This window comes from Macrotis lagotis, chromosome 5, assembly GCF_037893015.1.
Source record: "Macrotis lagotis isolate mMagLag1 chromosome 5, bilby.v1.9.chrom.fasta, whole genome shotgun sequence".
Lineage (NCBI taxonomy): Eukaryota > Metazoa > Chordata > Mammalia > Peramelemorphia > Peramelidae > Macrotis > Macrotis lagotis.
Genome location: NC_133662.1, coordinates 38,619,346 through 38,640,733, shown reverse-complemented (window position 1 = coordinate 38,640,733; position 21,388 = coordinate 38,619,346). Strand labels below are relative to the sequence as shown.

General features: G+C 32.2%; 1 protein-coding gene across 2 annotated transcripts in view; it reads right to left on the bottom strand.

Annotated features, from left to right (window-relative positions):
• The window catches only part of FAM83B (family with sequence similarity 83 member B), a 123,771-nt gene that overhangs the window by 82,123 nt on the left and 20,260 nt on the right, over positions 1-21,388 (bottom strand). For both annotated transcript variants that reach the window (XM_074237238.1, XM_074237237.1), the window contains exon 2: positions 19,030-19,534. In XM_074237238.1, coding sequence (XP_074093339.1) covers positions 19,030-19,473 — 444 coding nt within the window. In that variant the 5' untranslated portion in view covers positions 19,474-19,534. The remainder of the gene's footprint in view (positions 1-19,029; positions 19,535-21,388) is intronic.

Below are 21,388 nucleotides of genomic sequence, written 5' to 3'. Positions count from 1 at the left end.
TATTTTATACATTATCAAATATAGTCATTATAAAAGATGTTTTTAGTTTAATCAATTTTCTTATCACAAAAGGGATCAATATGAAATGCAGTGCAAAGTGATAATAAAGCATCAATAGAAAATTTTATGCATTTTGTTTTGTTTCTAAGATTCTTTTAGGACTAAAGAATTATAAATATAACCAAACAGTAAATTTGGTCTCTGACATCCTTGCCCTTAGCTACTTTCATATATACCTGACCTGAAATGCTTTCATAATAAGAGAAGAACAGGATATTTAAAGTTCAGATAAGATAATTCTCCAGCAATCTTTTTAAAGAATTATTCTTAGGTTCTAATTGTTCCAAGTTGATAATCTGTCTGCTTATTTTAAAGGAAAAAACCCAAATTACTTAACTACTGACCAGTAGAGCAAAAAAAATGTGCTCTTTGAAGGCTGAAACTTTTCATCTTCATATTTTCCCACAAATCTTCTACAAGCCTAATGAAAAATTTCATAATATTAATCAGTTGTTTTACCTTATTTTATTAAAAACTCTTCTTAAACAAAACTTGTCATTCAAGAATATATTAATTAAATTGTCATCAACAATTACATGAGAGGTAGTATTAATAAGGAATCAGAGGACCTTGGTACAAATACCATGACTGTCATGTGCTGCCTATGTGACCCAGACAAAGTTAGTAACCTTTTCTGAGTGCCAGTACATTCATATGTAAATCAATAATCCTATAATCAAGACTATAGGATTTTATTAGTGGAGCAATTAATCTATAATTTAGTATGGTAGCTAATAAATTTTTGAAAAGATATCTATCTGATAGATAAAACTTCCATATTTGTATTTTTGTTTAAATAGTGTAATGTACTAGTATTGACATATTATACATATTGTAAACCTATGGAAATATGGAAAAATAAAATGGAAATTGAAAAGATTAGAAAAAGATGAAAACAAATTTAAATATTATTTAATAATAGTGAAATATTTTTACCCTGATTTAAAATTCTTTGGTAAGAATTGATATTTTAATGAAGAAAATAACATGCTTTATTTTTTTAAAAAATGTCTATGCCCAAGGGCACAGGTAGGGCAGAAATAAACAATAATAACTGCCAAATTAATCATTTAGTTACCTTTATCAATTTAACTAGTCAAGCAGATTAAAATTTTTAAAAGAAATTTTCACTTGCCAAAAAATCCTCAATAAAATAATAGGTCATTGATTTTCAGCAGGAGTAATATTTCTTCAAATGCAAATATTCTCTATACAGAATGCAAGAGTTAAAAGAAAAAAGAAAATTGTCCTTGCTTTCAACTCAACAAAAAGATTTCAATATAAATTCATTCCTCTTTTTTTTCCATGATTCTACTTTCTTTATATGGTATTATGGAAATATATGTTCATAGGCATGTATATCACATATGCACACAATATGTATACAATACGCAATGTATGTGTCAATATGGGTGAATACACATATTTTGCAATGTTCACATATTTTTATGCAAATGCACAGGATACATACATGAGTTTGAGATTTTTTACTGTTGTAGGCATATATACATGCATTTATATGTGCATGTGTGGATTTTATGCATGTTTATAGATGTGCATATGTGAATATTATATAGTTTATGTATATATGTAAAAGAATTATATAGGAGAAGATATTTCTAATTATATTCAAAAATAGAGACCAGGTTGTGAAAATCTTTAAATCTTTATAGTTGATCCTAGAGTCAGGGACCCCTAGGGAGCCAGGGGTCTTTATCTAGAAAAGCATGGCATATTCAGACTAGTTCTTTAGTAAAATTCTATTGGTAGTTGTGTGGAAAATAGATAGGAAAGAGGAGATACTTAGGGCAGTGAGACCGCTCAGGAGGTTGTAGCAATAATTTAATTCAATGTATCTCAAAACATTGTCCGGTGACCCCAGAAGTCCTTGAGATCTCCTTTAGGTGGTCCATAAGGCAAACTGATTTTCATAGTAATGTGAAAATATTTTCATGTACAAAATTGTAAATATTTTATTCATATAATCCACATAAACTAAAACCCTTTGGGTTCCTCAATGGGTTAGCTAGATGTTACAGTGATGATCCTGGAATCAGAAAGACTTGATTTTCAATCCTGGATCAGTCACTTAATGGCTATATAATCCTAGTCAAGTCACTTAACCTGTGTTGCCTCAGTTTTCTCAAATATACAATGGGGATAGTGATAATATTTACCTCACAAGGTTGCTATGATAACCAAATAATAGTTATAAAGAACTTAATAGGTCACCTCACATACAGAGAGTGCTTAATAATGTTTATTCCTTTCCCTTCCTTCCTTCTTTCCCCCCTAAGTTTTAAGTGTAAAGGGATCCTGAGACCAAAAAAATTGAGAATTGTGTGAAGAATGAATTAGAGTGAGAATCTAAAGAATACACAGAGTTTATCATTCTAGAGGACCAAAAGGAGGGTACAAATTAATTTAATGAAATCTGTGAAAACTTATTCATGCCTGTTCCTCTTGTGAAACTTGCTCAGATATAACTAAAAGACAAAGTATATATCTATGGGAGTCTGGATAGTTGTGGCAAGGGAACCAACATGGGACTAGCTGGGGAAATTTTGTCAAGGTTAGGTAAGGAAGTCCCATGATTGACAATTTTCAGTAAGGTTCCTATTCTCCAGCTGGGTGACCACACACCAGAGGGTTAGGACCTGTATTTGGAGACCACTGACTTAGCAAATAAGTCTTACAAAATTATCTAATCCTTAGAGAGGTTACAGAAATTAACTGCCTTGACCTTAGTCACATGGTCTTAAGTCTCAGAGACAATTTTTTGAACCCATGTTCATTATCTTCCTTACTACAGGACAGCCTTCTAAACACTATTACATGTTACCTCTCATCCAATAATATTTCAATACAAAGTAAATGATTAGACTATGTGGAAGGCAAGTCCTAAGGATAGAATGATGAAATTTCATGAAATACAGAAGTTATGGTAAAGAAAAAAAATGGTTGTTCTTGTTGTTTTTAGGAGGAGGAAAATGAAAATGTAGTAGGAAAGAAATGTTCCATACTTTTTATTAGTGACTTTTACAATTCTAAAGATTCCTAATCTTTGAAAAAATACAAATGTATTATGCATTAACTTTGCATTGTTCACGTCATGAATGCATTGATATGTTATGAAGATAAAGACCTGGAAAAGAAAATACATTAACATTTCAGAAACACCCACATCCTCCACATGTACTCTTGAAGGAGAAGAAACAAAAAGAAAATGTACTTTGTAGGTAGGAAAAGGGGAATATTTCGGATTTTTTTCAGCCTTCTCTACCCCTACACACACACACACACACACACACACACACACACACACACACACACACACACAGACAAACGTTTGCAATAAATAGCACATATCCATATAGAACACCAGGAAAGCTGTTTTAAGAAGGAGTTAGAAGGGGCAGCTAGGTGGCGCAGTAGAAAAGCACTGACACTGGAATCAGGAGGACCTAGTTCAAATCCAGCCTCAGACACTTAATAATTGCTTAGTTGTGACCTTGGACAGGTCACCTTACCCCACTGCCTTAAATAAATAAAATTTTTAAAAAATAATGGGTTAGGAGGAAAGGTAAATAGATTCAGAACATGTAATCCTTGCAGGAAGTCCAGGCTAGGCTAACTAAATAGACAATTTGGGAAAACTAGAGAGACAGAAATGAGAATGAGGAAATTTTTGTACCTCTGCAGGAATGCATTTCTTATACCCTAACCTTCTGAGCACCAAATTATATCTAAGTGTATATATATATATATATATATATATATATATATATATATATAATATATGTGTGTATGCATATACAATGTATATATGCACATATATGTATATATATAGTGTATATTTCAGATTCAGTATTGTAGTTGTTCTGAAATAGGAATTCACATATGGATGTATATTCTTTAATAGGAATGAATGTATATGTATATACATGCACATATATTCATGCACACATGCACATATAATGTCTCATTTAACACTTGTTTAAAAATTAATGAAATAATTGAAAGGATGCTTCCAAATTGAGTTTGCTTTACTCTATTAAGTTGAATTAGTAAAAGTAATAAATTGTATATAATGTAAATGAGCCATAATGCTACCTTAGGTAGGTGAAGAAAGATTAAATGTCAGTCCAATATTATTGAAAATTGGCAAAAAAATGAATATTTAATTTTTTATTCTTGTACCAAGATAAACATGTTATTCATTCAATGAATCAAGTTACAGCTTTCCTTATTCTCTTCCTAACTGAAGCATATTCAAAATTCTAAGGGAAGAAAATTGTCATAAATTGTGATTCCCTTTCCAAAACATATTCTTTCCCTGTAATTCTTCTCTGCATCACATACATGTCTTGCTCCTTATTAATCAGATAACCATTAAATGATTATCATCTTTAAGTAATGAAAGATGAGGTTTTATATTTCAAACATTATTTTTAGGAGTTTATCTATAAATTTGACCTGTATTCTCAAACTCAAAATTCTTCATATGTTGAAAAGCAATCATGAACTCCTTTTTTCCTCTGCAGTTGTCTTGATAAACATTTGTCAAAATACAATTTCAAGAACTTATAACACATAATAATTATCATAGAATAATGTAAAAAATACCCTGTATATTTTTAAAATTTTAATAATGCTTTACAACTTTCTATATTCAATGGTTAGACATAAAATAATATCCTACAAAATTTCTAGACAGCTAAATGGCAGAGTTGATAAATTGCCAGGCATGAAGTCAAGAAGACTCATCTTCCTGAGTTCAAATATGGCCTCAGAAGCATATTAGCTACATGATCTTAACCCTTTTGACCTCAGTTTCCTCTTATCCAAAATGATCTGAAGAAGGAAGTAGCAAACCACTCCAGTACCTTTGCCAAAAAAAATCGTAGGGGCGGCTAGGTGGCGCAGTGGATAGAGCACTGGCCCTGGAGTCAGGAGGACCTGAGTTCAAATGTGGCCTCAGACACTTAATAATTACCTAGCTGTGTGGCCTGGGACAAACCACTTAACCCCATTTGCCTTGCAAAATCCTAAATAAAAAAAAGAAATAGAGAAAAAAAGAAAAATCCTAAAAGGAGTCACAGAGTCAGACATTACTGAAAAAAGGCATTTTCTAAACTACTTCCATACAAATCAATTATTAACCAAGAGATTGTTTAATATCATAGTCTTCTCAAAATAAAAATAAAAAAGTTAATATAACATTAGAACATTCCACACTGAAATAACAGGTAGGCATAAGAATTTCAAAGTACTAAATAATACCTTAAAAGTGCATATTAAGGATAGATATTGGAATAGGTCTTGTTATCAACTATCCCCAGGAAAATATTTATCCATCTACTTCTATGAAATGCTGTTCCATTTAAAAGGGATAGTATATTCACTGGTATGGAGGTCATGGGATACACCACTTCTCAAATTAAGCATATCATTGGTTATTTTGATCCTTAAAAGATGCAAACTCCAAAATTCTACAATTCATCTCTGCAATAATATTCCCCAGGAAGTGACATTCTTATTTTTTATAAACAGAATGGCACTGGAAAAAGGATAACTTTTTCTACTTGCTCAAAGAGCATTTAAGATTTGAATGATTTTCATAGACACAAAATTTCTGGAGCCCATTCTTATCTTAATTTCTATTTTTACTCTACCCATTTGACAGGCTAAAATCCACTTCACTGAAAACCTAAATATTTATTAGACAAATTTGAAAGGAAATTTGATCAGATTTTCCAAGTTGATCAAGCTAATTCACTGGCTGATAACTGAGGGATTAATTAATAGATATAACAACTGTTGAATATACATAACTCTATGGTCTCAGTTTCTATATCGGCAATATTCAAACATTCCAGATTGATTTTATATTATACTGTCTTAAGAAAGAGAGTAAAAAAGGCAGTGAGAATCTTCTGCATTGTCACAAAGGCAAAAAATATGGTAACTTTCCTTTCTTCAGATAACATGCAATTTAGGAAGCATAGTACACACTTTGCCATTCACTATATGATTAAGATGGTTATCTAAGATGTGAAAGTGTATTCCTCATGAATACAATATCCTGCTTGCAATACCCTGTATGGTCTGACATGAAACATAGAGACTGTCAAAAAAGGTTGAATGAAACAATATAAATAGAAAGAGAAGAATGTATTAAGTGCCTACCGTGTTCCAGGCACTATGCTAAGGGCTTTGCAAATTTTATTTAATTTGATCTTCACAAGACTTCTCATAGATGTGGAATATCATCATTTGATTAAGGAAAGGAAACTAAAGCAGAAAATAGGTTAAGTGATTTAAGATTTGAACTCTGGTCTTCTTAATTCTAGGCTCATTGCTTGACTGCACTATACTCAATATATAATTACTTTTAAAAAAACTCCTGAAAAGAAGAAAAATAAAGGAATATAGTTGTTAAGCTGTTTCAATTGTGTCTGACTCATCATTACAACAAATGGGGTTTTCTTGGCAAACCTACTATAGTGGTTTGCCATTTCTTTCTCAAGTTCATTTTACACATGAGGAAACTGAGACAAACAGGGATAAGGGATTGGCCAGGATCTAGTGTCTGGGGCCAGATTTGAACTCAGGAAGCCTTCCTGACTCCAAATCAAGCTCTCTATCCACTGTGCCACCTAGAAGGAATTGCAGAATAATAATTAAAAAGTACGTGATTGTCTTTCTGTGAAATCAAAAAACACTATGTGATTCTATACTTATGTAAAAATATTTTAAATGTTACTTCTAGAAATTAAAAAAAACACTTCTTTTCCAGTAACTCCCTTCAAAATAACTTAAAAGATTTACTAAAGTTAATGGGAAACCTTGTATATAATATCATGAGTAACTAGGTGACACAGTGGCTAGAGTTCCAGGCTGGAGTTAGGAAGATCTCAAACGAAATATAATTTCAGACAATTGCTAACTGTATGATCCTGGGCAATTCACATAACCTTGGATGCCTCTTATTTGTAAAATAAGTTGAAGGAAGTCATAAATGACATCACTAGCTTTGCCAAGAAAATCACAATTAGGGTCATGAAAAATCAGACTAAAATGAATTAACAACAAAAATATATAAAATTATAGTTCCAGACGAAAAAAAAATAGATGCTTTATATTACATGATCATGATTAACTCTTACCAGAACTTACCTCACTTACTGTTTGAAACAAAATGCTATAAGGTTTGCCATAAATGAATGAATTAATAAATGGATAGAAAATTAAGTGTATATGTTCTTTATACAAATACATACTCACACTTATTTGTATGTGTGTATGTCTGTGTGTGTGTGTGTGTATATATATATACATATACACACACACACACATACATAATTTGTGGATAGAGTACCAGATATAGAATCAGGAGGACTCAACTTCCTGAGTTTAAATTGGCCTTCAGGCAATTGCACCAGTTATCACTCCTTATTGTGCATCTCAATATCCTAAGCATCTTTCAATGAACATGTCAGGCACCATATCCTCCAAGAGACCTTTATTGATACCCTCTTCCTCCATCAAGTTGTTCACCCTCTCTCCTCTTAAAATCATTTCAATGATTTTGTATATTTAGATAAGTTAAGTTTAGTAATAAGTAATATAAGAAAAGAGAGAGAGAGAGAGAGAGAGAAGGAAGGAAAGAAAGAAGGAAGGAGGGAGGAAGGGAGGGAGGGAAGGAAGAGAGAGAAAGAGAGAGAAGAGAGAGCACAAGAGCTACAGAGAGACAGAGAAAGGAGGGAGGGAGTCAGGAAGGAAGGCTTGTTTGAAGTGGTTATGTGTATTATAATTTGAACTATTTTTGAACTATTCAGAATTAAAATTTTGTTAAATAGAATAATTGGTTACAGGTCAATGGAAATATGCAAGACAAATTCAAATATTTGTGCATTGTATTTATAAATGTTTTGTGTATGCAACTTCCCCAGGAATATGCAGTTTTTTTGAGGAAAAAGACTTGTTTCTTTTTTTCTTTTTCTATAATGCTTATATGATAATGATGTTGATTATTATGTTTTTCCATTCCTGAAAAAACAAATGACATCAGGGTGATGATGTCATGAACTGAATTTGAATGAGGGAGGTGCTGTGCCTTATTTTCTCCTCCAGAGCCATCTGAGTCCAGTGGCCAGATAAGAATCAGTACAATTTGAGATAATCCTGGATAAGAGGCAGTCAGGGTTAAGTGAATTGCCCAAGGTCAAACAGCTAGTAAGTGTCTGATGTCAGATTCTGACTTCAGGGCCAGTCCCATCTTGCTGCCCTACATTATTAGCTTAAAAAAAAGAATCATTTGAAGTGGTTTTATGTAAAATAATTTGTTCTATTCAAAGTTAACGTTTTGTTAAATATGGTAATTAGTTACATATCAAAGGAGATATATTTTGTTTATTGAATTGACATTTTCTTCCAAAACTCCCTAGGACAAATCATTATATTATATGGCAACACTATTGATTGGGCAAATAGGTAGAGCAATGGGTAGGGTGCTGAACTTGGATTCAGGGGGACCAGATTCTGTGACTTTGGGTAAGTCACTTTCCTGGTCAATCAATTTTCTCAGCTGTAAAAATTGATCAGAAGTAACATTTGCCTCAGAGTTATTTTAAGGATTGAAGGACATAACATTAGGAAAATGCCATGCAAAACTTGGAGCTTTATATAAAAGCTAGATATTATTAGTATTATTATTCCTGAAAATATAGCTAATTTCTTTTCTTTCCCTTCCCTTTAGAATAAATTATCTCAAAGAGTCCATTATCATTGAACAAATATTGCAACATTTTACGATGAAAAGTGTCACAGATAATGATCATAATTTTAAATATGTACAAAGCCACTGACTTCATTACCTTGCTACTAATAAGTTAATGAAAGTCACTTAGAATATTTTTCTACTGCTAAATAAATAGGCACTTTAATAAGTGTAATACAACTGGAGAATTTTAAGTTGCTTGTAGCCATTTAATTTCTTCTCCCCTTTTCATATTATATATTGTGCAGTTTTCTGTTTTCAATATGCTAGTTAGAAGGATGGAGAGAAATGAATGAGGGGTGTGGGGGGGAGAATGAGAGAATATGTCTCTGTCATTTAATTGGACTTTAACTCAAAGGATAATACTGCCTTTAGGCTGGAAGGGTTAATACCATTTGAATCCTCTTCTAAATACTTACTAAACAATACTGCCATATAAGAGAACTACTCAAAACTATTGCATCCAGTTCAGAGTAGTTCTCTTATAATTACAATTTATAATTACATAAAATTCATGAATTTAATGGTTTGCATTATCCTACCTTTGAATTCAGAAAGCACACAAGTTGTACTTTTTCATTTAAACAAGAGAAAGATACATAGAATTCAGTAAAGAAATTAGTGTTATCAGATCTTCATGAAATATTTTTAAAGAAAAATATTTTCTGGGATTTAATGAAGCATCTTATATACTGAAAGCTAGAAAGTCAGTTAAATCTTTACCAGATCTCTGTATCTTTTAGAAAATTAAAAAGATAAGGCATTTGTTTTCTTAACTAAATGTGGATTAATACTGACCTTTCCTTGTTGAAATAATTTACTTTCTTAGTGAAGAACATTAAGGTTTGTAGCAGTCGATCTATCTCCATAGCATCTTTGGTTTTTATTTTCAAGTTGGAGAGTATTTTTGTCATTATTTACTAATTTTTATGCTAAAATGCCTTCTAGACAAAATAATCAAAGTTGGAATCTTTTCTGATGTTTGACAAGCAAGTTGTCATTTCAAAGACATTTCAGAGGTCCATCTGAGACTTGCTAGGAGTAAATCTTCTCTTTTAAAACCAGCTAAAAACAATGGTAATTCTGTGTATCTAAATCTTTTAAGGCCAGATATATAGATCAATCCAACCCCAAAGGGGGAAAGAGATGAGAAAGAAATTAAAGAGATACCTATTTAGCCATTGATAAAAAGCCAAAACAAAGACCAAAATATCAAAAAGCAAAATAAGTGTCTACTATGTGCCAGTGGTATTCTAAGGATCAAGGGCAGAAAGCAGAAGGAAAATGATTCTTGCACTCAATAAACTACATTCTAATCATGAAGGGTTTCTCGATCTTGTGTATGTGATGGATGCCTTTGACAGTTTTGAGAAATCTATGGATATCTTCTCCAAATAATGTGTTTAAATGCATAAAATAAAATACATGGAATTGCCAAAAAACTCCTAATATTATAGTTTTTGAAATACATTTGTTTATGTTGATGGACTAGGTAATGAAGCCCTGCTTAATGAGAAGAAAAAAATATGCATAAGGAGTAATATGCACAGTACCGTTTTAGGGAACCTTGACTTTAGTTTTGAAGGAAAGCAATGATTATAAGATATAGAGGTGAAAAAAGGAAAACATTCAGTTTATGATATGGGGCTCGAGGGTGAGGATGGAGTAGAGAAACACAGTCTGTACAAGGGTCACAGAGAAAGGTTGGAATGTCTTCTGTGAACAGCTTGTAGAACATGTGGAAAGGAGACAGTAAAGAAGACTGTAAAGGTAGGAAGGAACCAGGTTATAATGAGTTTTAACTGTCAAAACAGAGATTATTTTTTATAGTGACTGGGCAGGTAGGTAGAAAGAAGAAATGTTAAACCAAAATGTTAAGGAAATAATTTTAGAATCTATGTAGATGGAAGGGTAGAGAATAAGGCAGGGAAAATGATTATAAGGCTATTGTGATAGTCTAATTAAGAAAGTCTGAAATATATAGCTCCATAGTAGACTAGCAGGATATTAAAGAATCAGAAACTCATAATTAAAAATATGAGAACAAGGGATTCGGATCAAGAGAGTTCAGAGTGTGTACATCAGTCAACTGGACTCTCCTCTATTTTTTGAAATTTTGTTACATAAACAGATGTCTTCAACCAGAAATCATTTAATCTAATCTCTCATATTATAGATGATAAAAATGAAACATAAGAAGTGTAAGTGATTTTCACAAAATTGAAAAGTTGAATTCTTAAAACAACTATATGATGTCTCATTTATCTGAAGTTACCTTTCTCCACACATGACTATGAGGCAATTTGTTCTATAATTGCAGAATTTCAGAAAGTATAAAGAGAAAAAAAGATTATTTCTCAGATTCAAAAGATATCCTAACAGAGTTTAGTTGATACATTTTGGACAAAACTACCACAAACACTGTTTAACTTAACATAAAGAAATATTAAAATATAAAAATAATGATGGTGATATTTTATAGAATACTTTGTTTGCAAAGCACTTTTACAAAAATTGCTTGATTTTATCCTTGCAATCACCTGGAAGATAGGTGCTATTATCCCCATTTTACAGATAAAGGAAACTGAGAAAAACAATCGAGTGACTTGTTAGTGTCAGAGTTAATAAGCTTCTGAGATAGAATTTGAATTGGATTTGACTATAATTCCAGTGATCTATAATAATAATTTTGTCCTTAAATTTCAAAGACCACATGACCAGATATGGATAAGGACTGCTGGAGATGGCCTTGAATACGAGGTTATCAGGGTTAAGTGATTGCCCAAGGTCACACAGTTATTGATGGAGTTAAGTGTCTGAAACCAGATTTGAACTCCTACCCTACTGATTCCAAGATCAGTTTTCTATCCACTGTGGCATCTTATTTCTCTATCTATTTTATAGTGAATATATAACTGTACAAGAGACTGATTTACTGGGAGGGAAATATTCAAAAATGCAAGTGACATAAAAATAAATTCATCAATTAAAATTAATTTTGAAAATGTGCAGATAAACTTGTATACTTTATATTGTCTAGTTTTAAAAAATGATTTTTATCTCCTTTCATGTTTTTGCTAAAACAGATAAATTGGGGGGGGGCAAAGTCAATATGACAACAGGAGAAGAGCCTTTCTTAGGTGCTTTCTTCAAAATATTTCAAAAACCTTAAAATTATGACTCTAAATTTTTGAGAGACAGAACCCAGAAAAAGCTCCAGTGAGGCAATTCACCAGCCCAAGGTAACCTGGAAAATAGTGGAAAAAACTCTATTTCACAGGGTTGGAGAGGTAGCCTAGCCAGAGCAAAGGAACTTCAGCCTCCTGGAAACAGCCCCAGGGCACCTGGGAGTGGCAGCACCACCTCTGCAGTACAGATCCAGAAAAGGAAGCAGACCAGTGGAGTCACCTAGCAGGAGTCTCCAGGCAGCTGTGCCCTGAGTACTCAGTCTGGTAAAGATAATGGAGTGGAGGGAGACTGCCATGGCCTGCCCTCTGTCACTGGAACAGGACTCTGGAGCTCTGACCACATTTAGACCCTGGTCACAGACTAGGCCCCCCATAGAGCAGGGACCACCCATAGCCCCATGACAGAGGGGTGAGCTTGTGGTTATTCACAGACCAGGAAAGCAATCAAAGCTTTACACAATGAGTTCCTTGTGGGGTTATCCCAATAACACTCCAAAAGCACAGGAAACACTCCCAAACCAGGCACAGGCTGGGGAAATGAGTAAACGGGGGGGGGGGGGGGGGCGGGAAGGAACCTGACCAAAGACAACTACTTTGGTCCAATGGAGGACCAAAATACTCAATCTGAAGATGAGAAAGTTCAAACTTCTGCATCTAAAGACTCCAAGAACTATAGAAGTTGGGCTCAGGCTATGACAGAGCTCAAAAGATTTTGAAAATCAAGTAAGGGAGATAGAAGAAAAACTGGGATAAGAAAAAACAGATAGATTCCTAGGTAGAGTAAAGGAAGGATATATTTGAAAATGAATATGATGGAAAAAGGAAAAGATATCAATAAAATATAAAATATATAGCATGCTTAAGTCATGATGTCAGAGTTTATTCATGTTCTTTGATTGCAGTGGTGATGTATTACACAACAATTTAGGAGATTTCCTGTCCTAACCAACTGACATTTTACTTATGAATTCTCCATGATATGCTTCACAGGAACACAGCTTATATATAAGAATATATCCTAAAATTTGGGAATAAAGAATTTTTTTCATCAAAGTTAAACATGTGCAAGCTGTTGAATATGTCCTAACTCTATAGCATTCTACTAGTGAGAAAGAGACTAAGAAAAGAAATTACCTTAATGAAAGATGCTAAGAAATCAAAGAATGCTAACTTAAAAACAGTCCACAGCAACTGAAGAAAGAGACATATCTCATCTTGGGAACTCTTTCTTGACTGAAATAATTACCTGGGAAAAATTTTCATAGACACTATCAGACATCAAACAACTGACCCAACAGCAATGAGTCAACTTCCCAGTGAAATTTAAAATCTGAAAGAGAGATCCTTAAGGGATGGGATGGTTTCTTTTTCATCTCTGGGTCCCACATATAACCTTGAAAAGAGAACCTCACCCAAAAAACCTGTCAATTTCACAAATGAAGAAACCTATTAAAAACAATTTCTCATTGATCATAAATGAGATGTCTATTTGAATTTTTTTTCTGAAAGACTACTTAATAAAGACATTTTCAACCATTTCAATTTTGTTGAAAAAATAGTAAAAAAATTTAGAGATTTCTGAAGTATCAGAACAATCACAGGCATAATCCTAAACAGTGGTTTAATGGTTCCAGAATTTTATTATTGATGGAGATATTAGACCTTCAATTATATAAGAAATGATAAAATAAATAAAGTTTAAATAATGCATTTGTTGTGAGATGGATTAAGTATCTTTCCCTTTCTTACTGATTATCCTTTCAAGGGTGTTTAACTAGGTGGACATGCTGAGCTTTCAAGTTTTAGAGCTTCTGTGATTTCTTACAAACATTTATTAGCTTATGAATTTTCCAAAATATTCTCTTTGCTTTTCAAAACTATATCTCATCCCATTTGTAAATAATTCAAAAATAAATTTAAATAATGTTCATAAATTCTTTCCCAACTATTATTTTTTCTAGTATCACTTTGAATTTAATTTTGACTCTTCAGAAAATTTTACAATACAATCATCCAAATGAAAGAATTAGAGATGGGAAATTTAATTATAATTTCAAAGAAAAATCATAATGCATGCTTGCATCTACAATGCCACAAAAATTATACACTTATTTATATGTTACCATCCCTCATATATAGTCTTCAATTCAACTAAACTGGTCCTGTTATTTTTCACACAAGACACTCTATTCCCATTTCCTTATTTGAACTGTTCTCCTTAATTGGAATGCACTCCCACCTAACCACAGCCTCTTTGTATATCCAGGTTCCTTAAAAGCTGAATTGAAATGCTACCACCTACAAACTTTTTTTCATATCCTACCACTCATATTGTTAATGCCTTTCCTCTAAACACTATCATATATTTAGAGAGAGGCAATTGAGTGGGAAGGAGATAACCTAAAAGAGAGAAAGATCTGGGTTCAAATCCTGTCTCTGATATACATACAGGTTATGTGATTCTAGGCAAGTCACTTAATATCTATCTGCTCTGAGTCACTCTCTAAAACTACTTATCTCCACGTCACCATGTTGAGGGCTTCATTCTAGAAAATTTGTGCTTATTATTTTGACCCTACCTTTGTACCACAGAAGTATTCTTAATTATTCTATTAAAAGATAAAATATGTTGCTATTATATAGTTTCATACATATATTTTATGAGGTGGCAACTTATCCAAATTTATCATTTAATTTTTTATGCTGATTGGCAATATATATAAAACCATGGTGGGTAAATTCATGATGTGGGAAGAATAATTTTATTCATTTACATTGGCAGGAGGAGTTTCCTTATTGGGAGTTCAGTGGAACCATGAGTCTGATCTCTATTCCCAAAAGTGGAATATAAATATCTAGAAAGCATGTATTATTTTATTTTTGTCATTGTGGCTAGCAGAGTGCTAATTAAATGTTGGTTGAATGATTAATTGTTGAGAAATTACATTTTTGAATAGAAATTAAAGACCAGAAAGTTTGTCTGAATAACTAACTCCAACAAAATCTTAAGTACATTGTAAAATGTCTTATCTAATAAATGTTAATCATTTGAATTGCAGCAACTATGGAATGCAATTACTTGACATAACCAATATTTTAAAATGTGTAATGTATAATGTTTCTATTGGCAAATTGTCATTAATATAATATAATCTTTTTTTTTCCATTTTTAAACTTTTTTCACACAGATATATGTTTAATGATAATAGTTCATATTTCAGAGTACTTTTACAGTTTCACAGTAACTTTTTAAGGCAGATAATGAAAATAAGACTATATACATTTTGCAGATGAAAGAAATGAGTTTCATAGAGGTGAGGCAATTTGCTCCAAATATTGTGACAGGGCAAAAAACAAATATCCAGTTCTCCTGATTAAACGTCAAGATGGCATTATTTTCTCTGCTTGACAATGTCTTCATATCTTATAATGAAAACTAGACTTCTAGATAACAGAAGAGGATCATAAATTTATAGTCAAGAGGTATCTGGTGCTATTTATTTCAACCACTTCATTTTGCAGATGAAATAATGGAAGCCCAGAGAGATAGGTCATATATGTAGTATTCAGTTGAGCCAACATTCACCATGTCCTCTGACTCTAGATCTTTCCACTAACCTATGATGTCATTTATAATTTAATCAATGGTTACATACTTCTTTAAAAATTCCTTAAATTCAATTTAAAATAAGATCATTATCATTCTCTTTCACTGACTCAGTTAAGTCATACAAATTGCCTTCTGCTCCCCCAAACAAAGACAGAATCTTAATTGCTTCTTATGCACTTTTTTCCTTGGCATAAGGACAAAAATATTGATGAAAACATGGGAAATTCATATTTAATGATAACAATGGTGCAAATGAAAACATAATAATATTCACTGTAATTAATTAATTGCAATGACTAATCTATTTTCCAGAGAACAGATGATGAAACATACTTGGAAAGGAAACAAGATGTGAAATATGTAGACATGGCAAATAAATATTTGTCTAATGTGTTAGAAGCTATCATTTTTTCAATTGTATTAATTAAGAACAAAGACTTTGGAGTAAGAATATCTAAATTCAAATGCTACCTCTGATTATTTGTAACACTATGAACTAGCCAAAACTCAAAAGTCCATTTATGAAATGAATGGGTTAGAGTGGATAGCCTATGAATGATCTTCAGTTTTAGAATTGAATTCAATAGGATTATATAAGAAACATCTAAAGAGTTAGCAAAATATTAAAAATTGAATATGATTTGTTTTCAAAAGGTATACATCAACAAGCAAAAAAAAATCTCATCAATATCTGCTTTCTTTTTGCAAGTGGTACCATTTTCCATTTCAACACAGAAAGGAACTTTGATCCCAGACAATTGTTTATACATAGCCTTTAATATTCAAAGTATTTAGGAATAAATTATAACACCTTTTCCAATATTGCATAAATATTTGAATTTTAAAAAAACTTCAATGAATGTGTCAAATTCTTTCATTTGAAGGTAAAGTGTCTTCTTAAATGTGCTTACTTATTTGTTCATACTTCTATATCAAGTGATCTGGTATTTACTTTTCTGTATGCATATTATATTCTCCAGTACAGAGGTGTCAAACTCAAAAAGACATAAATCCCTGTGATAGACATTGACTTAGAAAAAAACACAAATTAACATAATGTTTCATTGCATTGTTTTATTATTTTGTTAAACATTTCCCAATTGTATTTAAATCAGATTAGAGCCCCACTTTAGAGACTGGAAGGCCATGTCCTGTAAGAATTTGACAGTTCTGCTCTGGTGGAATATCCTTAAGGACTAGAATTTGGGGGGGGGGCAGGAAGCAAGAGGAACTTCTGATCTTTATTATCCATCACAGAGTCTTATACTTAGTAAATTTTTAATAATTTCTTGAATCAACAGTTCCATTGCTACACAGTGAACCTTCCCTATTTGACTACCACAACTAAAATTCTCATTGACCTGTAACTCTTCCTGAGATAGTAAAAAATGGCTATGTTAAAGATACAAGAAAATGCTAAGAATTTTTAAAAAAATATACCTCAAGATCTGCTATACTAAAAGGGCTTCTCAAAGGCATAATAAGTATCCATTTAGATAGCTACCATATTTAGGTTTAAAAATCATATTTAGTCCAAAGACTTGAAAGACTCAAAGTTTTCCCTTCTTATTACATTGCCCAAAAGAGCTGTCATCCTTTTGTTGACTAAACCCATGATTACTTTTTGTCTTACCAATGACCTTTAACCATCACTACTGCCCTACTCATTCATTAGTAAACACTATAGCTTAAAAAATTCTATTCCAAAACAGAGAAAAGTAGTGATTCAAGTGTTGACAAAAGTCACATTTCTTACTCCACCTCTTCCAATGACTCAGTTTTGCAGTGAATTTTGCAGACCCTATCACCAAAATACATTAATCTAATTTAATTTAATAAATAAAAATTCTTCAAAGTAAGAGGGTTAAAGGTGCTAAAATATATTTTTTCATAGAAACAGAATTTGAATTTTTTTAAAGAACTTTGGCTACAGTTTTGAACAAAAAATACTTGAAAAGTATCTGTGCTATAAAATATTTGAGTTATTATCCATCCCTGCCTGAAGGCCACCAAAGAGGAGGGAACATTTACCTCTTAAGTTAATCAATTTAACTAACAGAGATCCACAAATTTGGGTGGTAATTTTATGTTAAATCCTAAATCTGTGTCTTTGCAACTTTTGTTAAATGTCCTTTAATTCTACCCTATGGAGCCAAATTGAGCAAGTCTTCTTGTTCCCATGACAATACTTGAAGGAACTTATACAAAACAATCATTCCATACCCCAAGGTTTTTTTGTTCCTTCATGAAATGTTGCTATTTCCTGCAACTGATTGTCATATCACATGGGCTCAAAATTCTTTAGTATTCTGGGAGATCTCTAGATGTCTCAAACTTATCAATACTCCACTTAAATTAAGATTCAGAGCACAGTATACTTTCCCAACAAGATTTAATAAAGGTGAAGTGTAGAAGTTCTATTTATTCCTTATTCCTGTGAGCTATTTCTTAATGAAATTAAATTCTTAAAATTAAATTTACTTTTATTTAAATCGCTGCTTCATAATATTGATTTTTATATATCTTAGTCATTAAATTGAGTTGGGTTTTTTTGGATTTATTTTGTTTTTGGAAGTCAAATTTATTGAATTTCACATTGTAAGACATAAACTATTGTCATCTAGGACATAATCAATTCCTTCCAGATTAGGACAAGTGTTAAAAGAAAAAAAGAAGATACCATTATCTTGTGCAGTGCCATATATAAGGAATTTCTCCACCATCTAATTCTTAATCATGCCTTGTAAGCTTTATGTTTCCTGTCATACAAGTTGGGAAAACATTCAAAATTATCAAGATCTTCAGACTTCTGTTCTTCAAATCACAGGATCTTATATTTAAGGACAGAAGGGTTCATAAAGCTTTAATCCATTTGCCCTATTTTATAGGTGAGAGAACTAAGGTTGAGCTATTAGTTGAATTGTCCATATAGGCATATAGGAAATATTACAAAAACTGGTTTGAATCTAGATTCAACTTCTTTTCACTATACTACCAGACATTAAAATACCTGTTTATAAGGTCTGAAATGCCATATAACATCCCTCAGATATATCATCTCACTATTATTGGGACAACTTCTAAATATTCAAAACATAATAATCATGATGAAACTCTATGAAAGCTGAGATAAAATCTCACTTCTTTTCTCCCCTCATTTCCATTTCCCAGATCTCAAATTTGCATTATGTTCCAAAGATAAAGAAGTTGCTTAGTGTGCTGAAGAAATATGGCTTATCCCTGCCTTAAACATAATTCAATTCCTTTGAGGTAGCTAAAAAAAACTTATACAATAGAGCATAGATAACTGAGTGCAACAAAGTCAATCATTCATCACACACACACACACACACACATACAAACACACACATATAGAACTTGTTTTCTACCTTTCTTGCTTCTTTGATCATCTTGCGAATAGTTTCCTTTATGGTAAGAAAATGTGCTCTTGGTGGATGGAAAAGCAAATCTATATGGGTACCTCCCAGGAGTCCAGGCATCACATAGGGCCATCCCAAATCCAAGTTTGGTGCTTCAACATCAGACTCAATAGGCCAGTATGTTCCTGAAGAAGAGGTGTCATCACAAGAATTATCAGAGCCATGAGCTGTGCTTTGTTCAAACTTCTGAACATTTTTCAAAATATAGTTAATTTCCTCCTCAGCTAGAAACTCTGAACATCGTTCTTTGGCAAGAAATTCTTGGTATGCTTCTAACCCGTTTTGTATTAAAGTATCAACAGCTACCCGATACCATTCCTTATAATGCGGTTCAATGTAGTTATCTGATTTGCATTCATCATTCAGTGATGAAAGAAGAGATGATGTTTCCATTTTTTCAAATGTTTGGTAAAAAGTCCTTTCAAACGTCCATTAGTGCAACAGTAGGATGGTCCTGTGGGGAAGGAGAAAGAAAAATCAAAATTTGTTTGACTTTCCACACTTCAAATAATTTGTGGTACTGATGCATATGACAGTTAAATTTTATCAGTCCTTTTAACAGTATTTCAAATAAAGATATTTTTCTGGCTACATGTTTTCAATAGCTCTCCCACTGGCTTTAAGTTTCATTCAACAACTTGATTACTTATGATCTACCTCTTGGTCACTCTTTACTAAGACATTCCTTCTTTCTTCACTAATGACAAGAAAACTGTCTTCTCTAATAGTCCAAAGTAATAGACCATTCTCATATTTCTGTTCAGGGTAAGCAGATAAACTATTTCCCATTGAGTTTTTTGCTGTATGAAATTTATTTCATAATTTTAAAAGAGTATATGATTAGATTATTCCTTATACATGGCATGACAAGTTTTTCTTAAGGACCTAGAGTATAGTAGACAATAATAAAAACTGAAACACAAACAAAAACTCTGTTTTCTTGGGTTTCCTATCTAATGGAGGAGAAAATGTCTCTGGTCAGTTTTTCCTTTAGCATTTGAATGTCTACCATTGCAGGCATTGTGAGATAAAAAGAAAGGAATAACAACAATAAGGTTCCACTCTCAAGGGGATCATCATTGATCAAGTGAATTGCAGTTTGAACAAAAATATCATTTCTAGGAGATGGAACTAGAGAGGGAATGCATCCCGGATAATGTCTTGTCTGAAGGCAAGGAAAAAAAAAGGAAAATCACATATGAGGAAAAACTAGAAAGTCAGTTTGATTAGAATGGAGCATGTGTGTAGGAGAATTTTAAGAAATGTAAATTGTAGCAGGTGAAAACTAGACTATGGAGTGTTATGAAGGCTAGACTAAAATTTTGCATTTTAACCTGGAGATAATAGAAAGTCAGTGACCTCTGTTTTCATTTTTTTTTTCATTAGGGCAGTAATTTTGTCAGATATATGTTAAAGGAATTTCAACTCAATAACTATGTGGAATATGAATCAGAGAGTTAAGACAATAGAGACAAGAGGGAAATTGCCATTTGGGAGGTGATAGGATTCTGGGACCCCTCTTCCTTTTTGTAATTACCTTATATTTATTTTGTATTTATTCTCTATATAATTCATATGTGTATGTGTGTAGAGGTACAGATGACATATACATTCCCAGACATAACTCAATATAAACACATATACACCTATTTATGTATGCCTATATACATATATAAAAACTATTATATATTGGTATGTGCATGTTCATATATGTGTGGTATTTGTATATGTTTGTTTGCATATCATCTCCCCCCAAATAATGTGAAGGTCCTTAGATATTTTTTTTCTTCTTATTCCCAACATCTAACACAGGACCTGGCATATAAAAAGTCTTCTAGAAATGTTTATTGATTGTTTGATCTTGCAGGATAGTCAGAGAGAAAGTATGAACAACTTTAAGAAAAAGAAGAATTATTACTTAAGGCAGAGAGGCAAGAAGGATTTTGGCATTCACCTCTGGCTAAATAAAGTTTTCTGTAAGGTGAGGCAACAAAAATAACTGATAGCAAAATTCATCTATCAGTATGTAGAAGTGATTAAAATGGAGACAGTAGAGTTAGGAAGATTAGTCAGTAGTATTAGTGAACACAGAGAGATGTTATAGAGCCAGGAAATAATTCAAGAAATATTTTAAATCTGGTTGGATATAAGGGACTAAAGAGAAAAAAAAGATAAAAGATAGCTTTGTGTCTTACAACCTTGGTGACTAAAAGAATGATACTGTCATTCTGATCATCATACTGACAAAGAATTAAGGAGATTTGAGATAAATAATAGTTCACATGAAAAGGACACTTGGGATTTGGTA